Source organism: Aquila chrysaetos, chromosome 7 (genome assembly GCF_900496995.4).
Source record: "Aquila chrysaetos chrysaetos chromosome 7, bAquChr1.4, whole genome shotgun sequence".
Lineage (NCBI taxonomy): Eukaryota > Metazoa > Chordata > Aves > Accipitriformes > Accipitridae > Aquila > Aquila chrysaetos.
The window spans coordinates 29992500-30009525 of record NC_044010.1 but is presented as its reverse complement, the minus strand read 5'-3'; the positions used below and the strand labels follow the sequence as shown (position 1 = coordinate 30009525).

Genomic DNA, 17026 nt, shown 5'->3' with positions numbered 1-17026 from the left:
GAAAACTTGCTCTTCCTCCCATTATTTATAGGCATGTTTGCATTTGATTGCACTTCCTATAGTAAGTTTAACCAGATGAGATACAGTATTTCATTTTCAATCTTTTCTCCAATTAGAAAACTTAAATTTTATTTTCTCCTGATAATTGTTATGATTTATTTTTTCTGTTGGTCTGCATTAGCTAGACCATTGTTGGAATTTGAGGTGCTTGATTGTACTGAGATAGACATGATGCTTTATCCCAAATGATTCAAGACAAGGATTACAAAGAGTAGATGAAGCCCCAGATAGGATGTTTATGGTTGCAGGCATATTAATGTGCTACTATTATAAGATGGCATCACTAAGTAAAATAAATGAAATAATGCGAAATGCTTGACTTGCCTTGTTTTGTCCTTGTTTCAAATATGATTTTATGGTCCATTTACTTTGTAGCTATTCTATCTAGTTCATTTTATTCTCTCTGAAACTGCGTACCACACTAGAGTTTCTGGGCACAATTACATGCATTTAGAAAGATCTCAATTTTCCTAAAGAAGACTGAAGCTCTTTAGCCTCTTCCCTTCCATGTTTCTTTCTTGAATGCGGGTAGGTAATCTGTTCCCTGGAGGATGCAGCTGAGCTCTGCTCACAGCTCAGGCTCATTGAGTCAGGCCTTTCATCTGGGCTTTAAGGGTGGCAAGACTCATCCTTCGCATGATTGCCCAGCCAGAGGACTGCATGGCATGAGGGCAGGTGACCCCCACAGAGCAGCTCTTTCGACCCTGTAAATTTCAGCTTTCATCCCTGTAAATGCTAGGACGGAGACAGGGATGCCATGACAGTCCCATTGGTGGGCCGATGGCCATTGCAGAGTATGTGTTCCCACTGGCCATGCCCAGAGGGCTGGCTCCTGGGGAGATGTCTGTGGGGGACTGCCAGCGTCGCCCTCAAGCGGATACAAAAGCTGCAGTGGCAGGAGCAGCTCTGATGATCAGGGCTGTCAGCACCAGCATGCCCTGGTGCGCTGCTGCCTGCCTGACCCTAAAGGTTATTTGGGATTAAACCCTGGCCCAGCTTGCTGTTTTTAGTCGGAGAGTGGGCCCGGCTGGCTGAGGGGAAGGTCAGGTCTCCTGCAGCACCTCGGAGGGCTGCGCGTCATCTGTCGGCATCGCTGTGTTGCCCCTGAAGTGAGTGGGAGTCAGCTGTTTCCTCTCTGCAGATCCCCTTTTCCCTTGGGCGCTGGTACTATAAATAACTCCTGAAATCAGATCGGAAAAAAAATATGACTAACTTACCAAGCGCTAAAATTTGCCTTTTGAAGATCTATGTCCTAGGACACGATTCAGACCGGGCCAGAGAGGAGGTTATCTGAAGTCCTACACCATACGCCCCAGCTGAGTGGGAAATGTTTTTTCTCCTCCTAGGTGTATGGGTAGGTGACCACTTCAAATAAAAGCCTTCACTTATATGGAAAGTTAAAAGCAAGAATCAAGGCAGCCCAGCTACTCCATCCTTTCCCCGTCCTGTGTGCCATGCCTCAGAAGTCTGACTCTGTCCTTCAGTATATATTTATTTACAACCAATATGTTGTGTCGGGTGGCTTGCTGTACAGCAGCTGTTCCCTTGCACAGTGATGTGAAGAAAAAGCGGGTATCTCGTTGCTGGTACGTTGTGAGGGACTTCCTGGGCACCGCACTCTAAGGATGGTACTAGAGTACCAGCCTGATAACAGATCTCGCAAAAGTCCATCAAATTTCAATATAATTTGCAGTCATACATGTTTACTTTATGTCTAGACATAAAACTGCCTGGCACTTCATAAAGACCCATCTGAGGTCCTTGATGTCTGTGAGTAACAGAAAAGTTACTGTGCAAGTCTTACCCGTTCCTTTCTGTGTTGCAGGCCTGAAAGCTGGCGATGAAATTGTGGAGATTAACAAGAAAGCTGCTGAGGATCTGGACTCAGCCTTGCTGAAAGATGCCCTTGTTCAACCTTCGCTGTGTCTTACTGTGCGCACCTATCCTGAGATAGAGGAAGGGCAGAAACTAATGCAGTCACCACCACGTCGCTTGGAAAACCCATCTGACTTGAGTGACAGCACACTGGCATTTGCTGGGAGCAGCCAAGGTATTGGGTTCAGTGCAGAAATTACCAGGAGGAAGATTCATGCCTACAATGTGCTGGTGTAATCCCATTGATCCCTGCATGTAACTTCCATGGTGGAAGTGAGGAATTACAGTCTGAATGTGCTGGGCAGATAATATGTGGGAGCTCTGGAAGCTGTAAGGTATAATCTGCGTTAGCAATGAAAGATGACTGTGTACACGGTTAGGCTGTGAAACGTGTGTCATTGCCAAATGCATGTCACATCATCTAGCTGTGCCTGCAGCAAGTCGCAGAACTAATTGCTCCCTTCTGGGCTGCTCAGGAGGTGCCTTTACCTCTGGATTTGCCCACAGGATATATGTATGGCAGGGAAGGAAGAGGGGATAAGCATCATCCTCTCTGGGATTAGCCAGGAGCACAGGAGCCCTGTGTGTTTGATGAGACACATAAATAACTCACAAGGACAGTTCAAAACACCCTAAGGTAGGGATTGACATTACAGCTAAACGTATGTAACTGGTCCCACAGCACACTGTGGTGGAAGGGGCATTCCTGCCCACCACGCTGCCCTGTTCAGAGAATCCCTAGCAAATGTGAATTGTTTGCCACTAGTTCAGCTTCCTGAACCAGCTGAGGACAACCACCCATGCTGGGATAAGAGAAATAGCTGCAGAAGAGCAGGACTGTCTCCTTGGCGGTTGCTAGCCATTACCTCTGTAAGACAACAGTGTTGGAAATTGCACTGGGATAGCAGGAAAGCTCCTGCACCATGTCTGCTCTTAACTTGTCTGCTTAGTCAAGTCTTACTTGCCCCCCTATACTTGGAAACAGAAGAGGATACTGGACGTACCTGCTTGCTTTAGTTTCTTGGAATAATTTAAAATACAGGAAAAAATAATAGAATGGCCAAAAAGAAGTAGTTTCTAGATAATCAAAACTATTCTGAGCTGAGGTAAATTTTGATTTTGATTTTCAGTCAAAAGTAAATGGTGTCTGAATATGTCAGAATACTTTGTTTTCTCCCCAAAATGAAGGTTTCAGACAAGTAAAAATAATTGTTTTGACAGCTATGAAATGGTTTTGTTTTGGGCATTTGGAATAAAAGGCTGGAGTAGGAGCGGGGCTGTTAATGCACTTCGCTGATGTTCAAGTCAGCCTTCTCTCAGGACATGTCTGTCTGCTGCAATCACTCGGTGTAGGGGTTTCTGGGATGAGTCTGGGTGCAAACTGGAGCTAACCCAGGAGCAGTGTTGAGTGCATTAGCATAACGCTGAGCTGGAGCAGATGAGCCACAGTGAAAGATAGTTTGCTTGGGCTCAGGACCAAGCTGACTCATGTCTGCCTGCAAAGGGTCAGGGAGGTACAGCCTGCCTTTCAATGTTTCTGGATGCTGCTCTGGTTTTGCTTAAAATATTTACTGAAAGTGATCTAGCAAAAATGCCATTGTTCAGGTGATGGGAACATGTAGTGGGGAAAGGGGAAGCTGGACCCCTAGTCTGACTTTGGGGAGTGTGATATTCATAGCAAGTGGAATAGCGTGAACAAGAAAGCTTTAAAACAGCTTATTGCAAATACCTCTGTGGGGTATAATAAAAAAAAATAAAAGCAACCTCATGTAAGATGTGGGATAAACCCCCAAAGGCAGTTAAAATTAAACATTTTCAGAAGTACATTTTCCCCTTTTAATTTGCATTGAACTTTTCCCAGTTAGGCTTTTGTGCTGAAAAATTGAGCTCATCTTGAACATTTTTATAGCTGGCCACAAGATGCCCCCATCTCCTACTTAACAGCAGCTCTTCACAGGGCCCCTTCCTTTTGTCCTTGCCTGTGCTTTTTCACCGAAACGCCGAGTGCTGAGTCCTCGTACCCTTTTCACTTTTCGCTGAAGTGAGTGTCTGCCCTGGGTGCGAAGAATTCGGAACTGGGACTTTTGTATTTACACAATGTAGTGATTTCTAGGGCAGAGCAGTCACATTTTGTAACACAGGGTCTCAACAGCTCGGCTCAACAAGCAGTTTCTCTGCTACTGTCAGTTCTCTGCATCATTATTTTGAGGCATTTCGAGGGGTCCTTTTCCTTGCTGAGGGTGAGATGGTGCATGATTTGCCAAATGTGTCTGAAGAGCCTAGCGTTTGCCTTTTAACATTGTCCAGTAATAATAACCCTGTGTGCCCCATGTGAAATGAAGACATAGGATGTGGCTGATGGACATGTCATGGCAAAATCAGACCTCCTGCCTCTGCTGCTTTGTAGACACGACTTCCTTTGTGCTGCTCTCAACTGGAGTCATGTCCTCCTTTGTAAGCTTCTCCCAGGCTGGGTTTTTGTGGTGATTGCAGTGGTGTGGAACGGCTGCTTGTTTTTCCATGTTCTGCAGTGAGCATTTGAACTGTCTGGTGGGCCAGAGTACCTCCTTCTTAAATAGCTCCCTAGGACTTGGCCTCAGCTTCGGGGCCTCCTTTTCCCTTCAGATTTCTCTTGGTACAGCTGCCTTTCACTTTTGGTGTGCTGTAGTCAGCAGCTTCATTCTCTCTTTCAGGTGACAGGCGGCACAGAAGCTAGAGCTCTCTTGACATTTGCTTTCCTTCAAAACGCAGCAAACGTTGAGGTGGGAATTGCCCTCATTCCTCCTGAAAGGGGGGAAGAATACTTCTTTAACCAACAGAAGCAACACAATAGCTCATCAGCAGATATGCAGGTGTCTGGCAGCTTGTGAAAGCGCCTCTAGTTGCCATATGAAATATGCCCCTGAGGAACGACGTTAAGATGGTGTTTAAAGCTAAGCAATGCTGATGCTCTAATTTGGAATGACTTAGCCTGAGGTGGGAGTAAAATCAAGGATCTGCACCCAAGTGAGCGATTGGGAGGCACGTGTTTTGATCTTGCCCATCAATTTCTCTCTATTTAGGTGTTTCTAGAACACAATGTTTTACTTAAGCCTTTCTTCTTCTCGCCCTGTGCTTTTTCAGGGATTCATTACTTAAATTGGGATCCATGTGAAATTTTAAAAAGGAGTACATGCTTTTATTTGGGACATTGTGGCTGTATCTTAGATTTTTTGGTCTTGGCTCCACAGCTTCTTGTAGAGAGCAGTCAAGTATGAAATACCACTGACCCATTTATTTGTGTCCTTGTTGATTACTGGCAGTTTGGCTGGCTAGACAAATCAGCTCAGTGATTTCTGTTGCATGCTTTATTTATAGCATGCAGATTTTTTCTTCAGTCCTGAAGTAGTGTAGCCCCCCCCCTTTCAGCAGGGGGGGGTGAAACACTGCTGGGCCAGAATGCCAGCAGGTATAAATCACCTGTATGCACATCCCTCCTCTAGAAATTCAGGGTTTGGTTGACTGATCATGCTGATGTCCTATCATTATCTTCTTCACTAGCAATTCTTCATTGGCTATGAAGGCAGCAAAGGGTAGATATTTTGTGTGAGGCAAATCATATGGTGTGTTTTCAACAGAAAGCTGCTGTGTTACTTTTTTTTTAAGGAAGCTTTCCTAATGCTTTATTACTCAGTGGGAGGTCTTCGAGGAGCAAAGTGGGGCTGTGTTTCTGGGATTTGACCTCCCTGAAGTGACTGCCAGAGCTCCTGTTTAAATACGACATCTCTTACAGCTGTTTTATTATCTAGAAGTACCTTGTATATACTGAGGTTGGAGCTAGAGCTGCAAATCAGCTCTGTGGCAGCAGTTACTTCATTGTGTTTACTTAAAAGGTTATTCTTGAAATGACCTTGGATTTTATATCTCTAATTGATGTGAAGAATCTCATCTTGGGTATGATACATACTTTCCCCTAGGAATTAGCGCTGCATCAGCCTTGCAGAGCCACAAGTTTTGTTCCTTTCATTTATTGTTGTTTTTCCTGGCTTTCAGTCTTCTCTCCTACTAATGCAGTCTGCATAAATCTGGTTGAGGAGGACTAGCTCTCATTCTGTCTGGAGCCCCACAGCATGTTTTCCTTATTGCCTAAAAGGATCGGTGAGAGCTGTCTCCCCTCCCCATGAGCAGTGTTTTTTCTCCTCATTCTGCTCCACTCAATCCAGGGAATGAGAGGCTGAAAGCTGGAAACACAGAATTGCATCTCCCCCAAATCATAAAGAAGGTATTTTTTATTAGAAGGGGATTTGGGAATGGAAGTAGTATCCATATTTGTTTGTGGTCTCCCCACACTTTTTTCACTCTGGGGTAGAGTTTCTGAGGTTTGCACTTTGCATGCTCCTGTATTTTGGAGACCTCTAGCATGAGGGATAACTCTGCAGGGATAACTGTGAGCTATATAAATCACCGTGCAGAAGGTATAAATGATAAAAAAGAAAGTATACTCTGTTTTGAATGGGTATATTAATCTTCTAGATATGAAGCAGCTAGCTATTTTTTAGGGGTCTATTATTTTGTTATTCAGAAAACAGGAGAACCAGAGGCTGAAGTTAACACACACTCTAAAGACTATGGTATAAAACTGAAACAAACTTTCATTGCACTGGAAGAATGGCCACTATTTTTCATTCCATCTTTGTCCTGTCACAGGTCCCCTTAGGCTAAGTAATTTGGATTTCAGAAGAAGCTGAGACTAACAGTAACCTTAATTTCTTCAGGGTTATTTTCCTGAGGCAGACAACTAATTTTATACCTTTTGTAGCATGTTAAAAAATATTGTTACCATTCAGTACTTGATATAACAATTCCAGGGGCATTTACTGCAGCAGCAGTCTAAGGGTCTTGCATATAATTAATCAAAGACATGCAGAACTGTTGTTCACAAGCTCTATTTTCTTAGAGCTTAAAAGCCAAAGCTCAAGGATGTTGCTTCGGTCAGAATTGCATTCAGAGGTCTCATTCCTCACTTTTCTAAAGACTGCCTGAGCTGCAGTTGAAATAAGCAGCATGGCTATTAACACGTTAGCTTTTGCATTGCGGCTTTGGGTTTCTGACCCTTCCCATTGTAGCTGCAGTGAGCATACCTGCTCTTGGCCTTTCTCGTCTTAATATTCTTGCTGTGTTGCCGCTCCCCCTGCCGGCTCTGCCAGCCCGAGGCTGCAGCACGCTACTTGCAGAAGAAAAGGCTATTTTTTCCGTTCTCAGTGTCCCTGGTTTACAAGGTCCCTGAGCACTTGCTTCATTTTTAAGGCTACGAAGACTCCTGTTTATTCCAAAGGGGCTACTCAAGCGTATTACAAGTCTTTGACTAGGCTGCTGACCTGGGGAGCGTGAAAAGTGACTGTGGTACGGTTGGTACAGGGAAGGTTACACTGAATCTGCATTTTTTCCCAAGAAGAGTGAATGAACTGAATGATGTTCAGCATAAATTTCTCTGTGTTTGCACAATTTATTACCTAGTTGAAATGGAAAGGAAGCAATAGAGTTATGTCAAAAGGGAAAGAGAATTATGAGTCTTGTTCTGTAACTCTCCAGGAAAGGCAGAACTCCACAGTTCATTCCTATACTGTTCTTTGACTGGACCTGTGATAGTTGTAGCTGGGTTTTACAGGTCTTTGGAGATGTTATCAACTCTGTGGGTTTTCCCAATGGGACAGAATACCCCAGTGTAAAAATGATGTTTTCTTCTTTTATGTTTCAGTGTTTCAAAGCTAACCAGAATTTTCTAAAAAGAAAAAAATGCATGCTTACCTTTTTTATTGTAGATTTATAGATGAAATTTGGTCTCAAATAAAAATTTAATCTGAGAGACGGTTCCCTAACAATTTGTATTAAAATTGTTCCTTTTATGACAGATTCTCTTTTGAAAGGTACTCCATTGTCATAATGGGGCCGTTCCCCAGCAGCATTTAGAAATGACACTTTCTGTTTAAGAAAGTTGCTGTTGAACTGTCCAAGTGATACTCTTTTCTTTTAAGACCACAGTCAAACATGAGCTGCTGAAAGCACTTGGCCGCTGAAACCTTTGCAGCACTTCTCGCAGGAGCACAGACACCAGAGTGTCTTGGCTGGGATTCAGCTGGGGTAGCCACATTCTGCCTGGTCCATATTTCTTCCACGGTTTCAGCTCGGATGGGGGTCAATCCTTATTTCCCGCTGAAAGTCATTAAGCAATCGCTGTATTTGACTTCCAGGATCGCTGAGTTTCAGTGGTGAAAGAAGTACGGAGGAGTACGATGCACCTTTTGCAGAGAGGGAGCGGTGGCAGGCGGGCAGGGAAGGACACCGGGGTGAGCTCTGTGGTCCCTGACACTTAATTGCTGGCTGGCTGCAGCAGTCCCAGAGCTCTGCCTCAGTTGTGCAGTGAGGTGTTGTGTGGGGCACTGAGATGTGTAAAACAACCTGCTTAGGAGACTAAGGCACCTTAAAGTTACAAACCAAAACTTTCAACCATCCGAGCCTGTTGTTGCTTCTGACCCACAGCGCGTAATATGCTGGCAGATGGCTGCCCTTGCCAGCACTTCCCCGTTGCTGCCACTGAGAGGACTAAGTTCAGTATTGCCTATTCCATGTACTCGGAAATAAGGCATTGAGATGCAGGGTTTTCTGATTTGTATGCTGCTTTTTGTGTTAGTAGGATGTGCACTTCTGAGCTTTGCACCACAGCTGACAGAGCTTGGCTAGGAATATTTATTTCCACTGCATTAAAAAAACAAATAATCTGGCACCAAGAAGTGGGCTTTAAGAGTGGTATCAAATATCGTGGAAGTCTCATTAAAATCCTGAGTGACAGCAACCCTGCAAATTGGAAGCAGCAGCCATGGAAAATTTTAGCCAAGTGTTGGCATGGTGCTTAAGCTTTACGTGATTCTCCAGGCCTTTAAGCCCCAGCACCTTTGCTCCAGTGATACAAGACTTCCTTTTGTTTTGTTAGTTCTAGCCATAAGGAGGAGTTATTTAATGGGCATTATTCATAATGTCACGGATATTACACTGCTGAGGCAACTTGGGAGCTCATTTGACCTCCATCTGTGCTGGTGGCCACATGGATTTGACCCCCTTTTGCTGCTGCTTTTTGGATTTCCCTTTCTAATTCCTTAATGTCAAATGGAGCCCACATGTTATCATCCCTAGTAAATGGTAGTGGTTGGGCAGTGTTCAGGTGCTGCAGAAGGAAGTGAGCACATTGTCCTCAGAGCTCCTTGCAGAGCTAAATAAAGATTTACAGGGCAAAAATAAAATGATGTAATGAACCTGACAGAAATGGGACAGTAACTGGAAGGTATTAAAAGGCAAGAATGTGCGGCATTATTGAACTGATTGCCTGCGTTTAACAACCAGCAGATAAACCTGCTAAAGTTGACATTGGCTTTGGCAGCTTAAGACATTAGAAATACCCTGAGCACACGTACTGTGTGACTGCTCATTAAGGCGTAAGTGAAAGATTGCTGTCTACTGGGTAAAAGTGTTTATACTGCAGGAAACAGATTAAGTGGTGTTTTAATATACAGGAAGAGAAAAAGTGGTAGCTTAAAAGCAAAAACCAAACCCCCCAAACAAACATTATTTGCCTTGGCTTGGGGTGAGAAACGGCTGTAAGATGTATTTCACACAGCTTATAATGGGAAATTAATTGCAGTGAAAAGAAAACAGTTTGCTCCAAACAAATTATGACACATAGCATATTTTTTCTCTTGTTTTTTAATGGATGGCTTAAGGGTTTTAAGAATCTTTTCACATATTAATAGAGAGACCAGAAAGCTGATGGTCCAAGTTGATAAAATCTGGGGAAGGCTCAGAAAACCTAACTTCTTACAGAAAAAACTCTTCTTCGAATAGATTTTGTGTTGCCACACAACCCCTACAGGCACATCTTTTTAAAAGGTAAACCCTATCTTTTCAGAAGAGAGGCAAGTCTTCCAGAAGCTCAGCTATGAACTACCTTTTATGTCCTTTTAATTTCATTTGATGTCCAATTTAGCTCCATCCCAGTATGCAGAATATGTTCTGAATTTACTTCTGGATTTCTGAATTCCATTTTTTTCCAAATTATTTCCGGACTCAACAAAGTGGAAATCTTGTACAGTTGTGCAGATTGTTTTTGGTAATGATGGCTGAAAGCTTGCAAGAACAGCAGCTGTAAGTTGGGTACTGAGGAACCCAGACCTGGATCTCTGCCCTCAGTCTTGATGTAGAGAACCTTACCTAGGATGTGTTTGTGAACTAACATTGTGCATTAACATGAAACTCCTTCAAAGAAGAGCAGTGGCTTTTCAGTTGCAGCAAAGGGGCAGCAGAATTTTTCTTACTCATTTAGGAAACATATTTCTTAGAAACTATCATTTCTGTATCATGAGATATATTTCATTCCAGTATAAATATAAACAAGTATACTAGATGTGTGTAATCAGGGTTTGTTTTTTCAAAATCTCTTTATTTTAAAGCAGCTTGCCATTTTATCTGAATTAAAAAGACCATCCACGCTATTACAGCCTTTTTGGCCAAATCACACAGTGTTTAACTGAAACATATCAGTATAACAGATGTGTGCTATCATCACTATGGCCTTTTTACTCACAGCATTGCTATCTAGCCAAATGCTCCTTATAGACAAATATATGTGACTTACGTAAATTGAAACGTCTAATTGAAAAATAGCAAGTAACCTGAGAGTCAGCATGGGACTAACATAGAAATAGTGCTGCATCTGATGTGCTAAATGACTGTTAACCTTTGTAAAACATCTATGCTTCAACCTAGTAGTGAATAGGAGGGGATGGCTGCTGGACCACTGGCTGCTGACAACATGATAGTGTGCTGTTGGGCAGCTTCTATTCGTAGGGCTAGCAAACAAAAAAACCCAACACTGGTTTAAAAAAATTTCTGTTCTGGTCCAGAAAAGTGTCAGTTTTCCACTAAAATGTTTAAATGCTACATGCTAACAATACAACCAAAAAATATGTTAATATAGTCTGTTGAGTCCTGGGTTTTAAAAATCAGGGATTTTCTGTGTTGCTGCATCCGTTGAACTTTGATTAGGCTTTTCTGCATTACCTGAAGACTAGGGGTAATGGAATATAAGGTATAATCCCTGGTGGGACATTCACTGTCCTATTTGTGTGGCAGGATGCAGGCAGGCAGGCATACTCAGAAACCACCCTTCTCCATCCAGCCCCAGAAGTGGCACCGCAGAAAAAACTCTTCCTTATGGGATTGAGGGGAGGAGAGGGGAGAGGTAAAAGGAATTATTGTCTGAACTCAGCTGCTCTAAGGTATCTCTTTATGCTGCCTTGAAGGTCAATTGAGGCATGCAGGAGATTCCTGGCAGAGTTCAGTCCATCACTGGTCTTTATAATTTGCCATAGCTAGGAGTTGAATGTATATGAAATCTGTTTTAATGTGAAGACTGGCTAAGGTGTAGTAATACTGCTTCTTACAGCTATTAGAGTCAGAGAATGAGGTCCCCAAAAACATTGTGCACAGAGCTCTCAGGCTGGGATTAGTTCTCTTCTTTCTTTTGTCGCTTGCAGGTGATTCATCATTTACTTACAAGAAGTCACAAAGGAGTTATTAGCTGTATCAACAACATAGTCTTAAGAAGAGTGCTCAGGCATAGGGGTGCATAGTTGTTGCCACGTACTGATGGAAATGAAATTTAGTTTTCAGTTAATGTAATAGACTCCTAAAAGCTGCTGAAACTGAGGTTTGTTTCCTTAAAAATCAACCTGGAAGCTCAGTAGTGGGTGTGCTAGGCCAAAACTGCAAGCAATGTAAAATCATCACATTCGACTTAGCTTGGAGGAAGGGCTGACCAAGACTTGCTTCTTGGCGTGGCCTGCCTGTTCACATACTGCAGTTTCCATTTGAAACCACTGAAGTATAAAGGTAGGCAATTGCTCAGCAGCCAAGAAATTAACATTAAATGAAAGAATTTCAATGTGGCATTTTAGCCTTATCTCTGAATTGGGTTCTGTAGTTTCCAACTAAATGGCCATAACCTGTTTATTTTTACACCTGTAGTTAAACCTGGCCCCTGCTGTAAACCGAGGTAGTCCTTTGAGTTCATTGAGTGCCTCTGGCATAATGTCTTGTTGGCATGTACTTGTGTGCAGGATGGGGCCTGGCTCTCCACGGGAACTCCATGTCTGTTGTGCCCAGCTTTTTGAATTTTTGGAAATTATGGTTGTGTTTTCACACACATCTCAATTTCAGCAGGGCACTCTCTTTGCGGCGACCCGGACAGCTCTGTTGAGACAGCTCCAGAGGAGGCAGAAGTGCAAGACTTGGAGTCATCTGATGAGGCCGATAAGATGAGCAAGGTGAGAAAGTTTCATTTTCACGTGACAAGGAGTGAAAGCGCAGTACGGTCACAGCTGATGTGCTTGCTTCACAGCTGCATACAATTAGAGCATCTTTCCTGGGAAAATGTTAATCTTACTTTTAAGGTGTTTACAGATGATATTGAATGTAACAAATTACAGCTTTGATTATGGCACATCACTACCTCTTACGCAAGACTAGTGCCCTTTTTCCAGGGTTGGTTCACATCTTCAGTTATCTTGTGATACTATTCCCACATGGTTTTCAAATGGGCTGGTTTATTGTCTCCTTCACCAGAGCAGGTCAGCTAAACCAAAAGATCAGGTGGATTATTACGATTTCTTATTCTTTCTTGATTTCTAGGTATAAGAGGAATGTAAGTTAAACAGTATTTCCTTAAATCAATAGCATAGTGCACATGTTAATTTTTAAATGCAAACTAATTGTAGCCAATCTACCTTGAACTGAAGCAAAACTCTCCAATTATAGCTAAGAGGTTGTGCAAATGGATTGCTAATTGCCATCTATTAAGGGATGGGTTTCACAGTGGTTGGTAGTTTGCACCTGTGCTGGTGCTGGGGAGCTTTACACAGCCTTAGGTGTGACGATTTGTGGCTTTTGAGGCAGAATCGAGTGAGATTATTTTAAAGACACTGATTGCTTTAGGTATTTGTTGCATGGGTGATGGTGAGAGCTTACAGCTATTTTTCTACAGAATTAACGATCTAACAAGAATCGGATCTCACTCAGTTTGTGCTTATGTCCAGGTGTGTTTTTTCTCAGCTCTTGTAACTAAAATGTGTTATAGTGAGCTCTGAGTTGGTCTCTGTGCTATTCTACTCGTCATTGTAGTGAAAGGAAGGAAAAGACCTTGGCCTCTTGTTTCCTGATCTCTTATGTCATGCTGGCCTGTAGTTTTGTCTTTGATAGCCAGAGAGTGGAAGTCAGATAAGAGAAAACGTTCCTTTGCGTGAAATATGTGCAGAGCTTGCATGCAGAGAAGGTGATTACTCGTACAGTTTGTCTCTAGTTTTTATTATGAAACTTCTTGTAAGTACAAGGAATTTCTTCTTCTGTAAGTGGAATAGTTTGTTGATACTTTGGGATTTTTAACTGTAAATATGTGGGATTTTCAGATGCTCTGAAAAAAATCTCTTCTGTTAAACACTGAAGCTGTGGAAGAGCACTGAGCATAACACATAGGTGCTTGGGGAATAAATGTTCTCGCTGTGTTTTCTCTAGCTTTCTATTTCTGAACTGTGTGACAGGCTGTAGGGTTCCATTTTGCCTCCTGGATCTTCAGAGCTGTAATTGCCTGAAGCAAGGCGTAAGGATTACATGATTAGCCCTGTGGCTCAGCAGATTTAGTTAAACTGAGAAATGTGCATTAGCAGCTCTAATGCTTAATATTTGTATATTGGAAGAGTAACTCGTAACTCTGACAAGCCTCGGTTTCCAGTAAGAGGAACATCTGTCCTTCTGTAAATGAAATGTTGACATCAGTACATGTTTTCTTTTAAAATTCAGAAATATGCCTTGTTTTGTTTGTGTGATATAGAGGGGAGTGAGGCATTTTACTTTGCATTCTGTTTGTTATGGGACAAACTTCTTGAAATGGTCTTCCATAAAAAAAGGAGAACACATGTACATATAGTATATATACAGTGTGCTCAATTTGGCAAACTTGTGGATGCTGCTGTCCCTGTTCACATAAAAGAACTCTGTACTAAGTGGGCTTTCTTTGTGGTTCCTCTCTAACAGAAGCTATAGAAACCCCCAAATAATTCTGCAATGCCTAACAAGAATTCCGGGACGTGGTAGAGGGGAGGAAAAAAAGCTCAATCAATGGTAGGGTTTTCCTAATCCCTTTGCTTTTCTGCGTGCTTGGGAAAGCTCATCTGCGTGGGGAGTAAGAAGTCCGCAACGCGTGTTTTTCCATGGAAAGTCACCACCTGGCTAGTACGGAGAGGAAAAAAGCAAAGGTGTTTCCCTGTCCATGCACTGCCACACCTTTCCATGCTCTGAGGATTATGGCGCAGAAGATTAAGCTGATGTCCTCAGCACTGTTTTACACAGGTTATTTTTGTACGTGGGAAGTGAAAAACTCTGCCTTCGTTCCACCAGGAGGGGCATGTTCCCCTGTATCGCCATTACTGCCACGGCTTCCAGTCTCCCTCGGATGGTGGAGTTCAGGGGAGACTTTCTTTATTTTCTGCCCTTCTTGGCAAAAGTAGGGCAGGAGCACTCTTATCCGTTCATCGCTGGGCAGCATTTTAACTATGCTGGAGCGTCCCAGCTAAATGCAGAGTTCCTCTTCTTTCAGTGCAGATGCAGCATTAGCAGCTGAAGATCCGAAAATAGCATTTGGGTTGTCTTTTGCCTTGCGATAGCATGATCCTGAGGCAGGGCTTAATCCTGCAAACACCGCCACTCCGTGCCGTGGTGCTGGTGGTCTGCTGATGCCGGCAGAGCGCTGCAGAAGAGGAGAGCTCCGAGCCTTTCTGAGGAAACTTCCCAGCTCTCCAGCCAGCAAAGCGATCCCAGGGGAGAGTTAATAATTCATGGGAAAAGGAGAGGAACACAGTGCCGCAGCTTTCCTTCATCTGCTTTTATAGCACAGGCTGGGTACCTTTTTTATGAAGGTAAGCTGTGTGAAATCCTACCAAAAGCTGGGCTTGGGTCCCTTCTGACTTACCTTTAACTTTATCATGTAGGTGATAGGTGGATGTATAACTCAGGAGGCACTCGAATGTGTCTTTCCTTCTGTGCCTCCTCCTGCCCAGCTGACTCTTTCCCTTCCCCCAGCCCAGCATGTGTGCATGTGGGTGTGCATTTCCTTCGTAGTGGTGCATTTGTTTCTTAATCTGCAAAAGCCTCCAAGCTGTTGTTGGTGGTGAAGGATTTGGAGGGTACACCATTAGCTCTGAGGATTCTTCCCTTTTCTGAAAATCTTATCTTCTGTATATCCTTAAGACCTGATAATGTAGAGTTTACTTCTCCATCACTATTGTCAAAGGAATCATAGTAATAATATTAAACAAAAATGAGATGTCTGTAGAACTATTCTGATAAAATACTAAAAACCTGTTTCCAAGGTGGGTTGGGGCATCGGCAGTGCAGTGGTGTGGGACAGTTGTTGTTCTCTGAACTCACTCCCTATCTAATTTCACGATGTCTCCCTTGCGTCGACCAGCCCTCTTAGGTACAGTATCTCTTGGGTTGAAATCTATGTAAACAGTAGCAAGCGGGTACGCTTTCTAGGAGCAGCTCTTTTTCTTTAAGCCACGCATCTGGCAGTGGCCTGAGTTGTGCTCCCGGTTGCTTCTGCTCTGGAGTGGGCTCATGACTTTCCTTTCTCTCCCCATTTTGTGTGGGGGCCGAGATGCGGAGAGAGCTGGGAGGGAGAAGAGTGTGGGAAAGGAAAGCCTGCTCTCTGCCACCTCGTCAAGCTTGTTTTCATCTAGTATGTGAATTCAAATTTCAGGCTGTTTGTGAAATCTAGATGATGCCCCACTTTCAGTCTCCAGTTTAACAGAATATTGGGAACATTTCATATCAGAGTAATTTCTTAAATGGTTACATGCCTCTGTGCTGACCTGACTGTTTTGGCCTTTTAAATATTGTAGAATAAATTGAGGTTCAAAGGAGGTACCCTGAAAACTGAGTATATGTGCGAGTTCTTAATGTTGCAGGTTACAAAAAAACTAAGATGGGTGTTGTGCGGCATCTTGGGATCAGTCTTTGTGTGTATTTTTTCCTGTAATGGTCTTTTGAACTTAACTGGGGATGTGTTTTAAAAACTGTCATCAATTAAAATACTGCAGGACACTCATTTCTCCCTGTTTCTAATTAAAGACATCTGCCTCTTGAAATGAAAGCTCATTACCTTGCAGCACTTGTGCTTGGGGGAGCATGCTGTAATGGGCTGTGTGTGTACATGCTTATACCACTTAGAGGTATTTTTTCACAGAAAATAGGTCGTCTTCTCTCTGCAGCATTATTCAAGACCAGAATTAAGTCTCAAAACCTTCAACGTGTTGCAATAGATGTGAAAGGATTAAAACAGGGATTTGAGGGGTAGGTTTTCCAGTAGTATAGCTGGCTTTTTTAAGTTTTTTAATTATGTGCCGCTGTCCCTTCAGATGTTTAATATTCTTTAGCAGTGCTGTTCGTAGCCAATCGGCTCGTGCTCAGCCACAGGCAACAGACATTTATATTCCCGGGCTGCCTTCACCTCTGCTTGCTGCATTTCAGCCTCTCTGCTGAAGTTTTCCTCTTAACGAGTCTATGAAAAGGAGCGCTGAGTTCTCAGCTTCAACTGGTAGCCAGCTCTTAATTGCAGATGATGTGGTGAGCGAACGAGGCCGGCAGCAAATGACACATGCAGAAAGGCTTTGCTTGGAGAAATATGGTCACTGCCCTTCTTTATTAAAATGCAGCCGTCTTCTGTGTTGCATACCAAGTAAGCAGCACAGAGTACCTGTCTGGAATGGGAACGCCTTTCGGATCAGCTGAATATGTGGAGAACTGGGATTTTTTTCCTAAATGAGTGACAGCTCTGGCAACACTGCCTTTCCAGCGATGTCGGCTCTTTGGAGAGTTAACCGTAAGCTCAAGAATGAAAACACTGGGAGAGCCGGCGACTCTCTGTACCGTATGCTGTATTTGGTGAGCAGATCTACTGTGCAACGCGACTAGTCTAAGTAATTAGCAGTTAAATGAATTTTCATGCTGT

At 43.1% G+C, this 17026-nt stretch overlaps 1 protein-coding gene across 9 annotated transcripts in view; it reads left to right on the top strand.

The window, feature by feature from the left end:
* Positions 1–17026, top strand: part of TIAM1 (TIAM Rac1 associated GEF 1) — a 194023-nt gene that overhangs the window by 157299 nt on the left and 19698 nt on the right. For 5 of the 9 annotated variants that reach the window (XM_030020109.2, XM_041124807.1, XM_030020110.1 and 2 more), the window contains 2 exons: positions 1886–2110; positions 12184–12290. In XM_030020109.2, coding sequence (XP_029875969.1) covers positions 1886–2110; positions 12184–12290 — 332 coding nt within the window. Of the gene's footprint in view, positions 1–1885; positions 2111–12183; positions 12291–15782; positions 16960–17026 lie in introns of those variants that run through there. The other 4 variants (XM_030020111.1, XM_030020106.2, XM_030020113.2 and 1 more) reach the window with 3 other exon arrangements.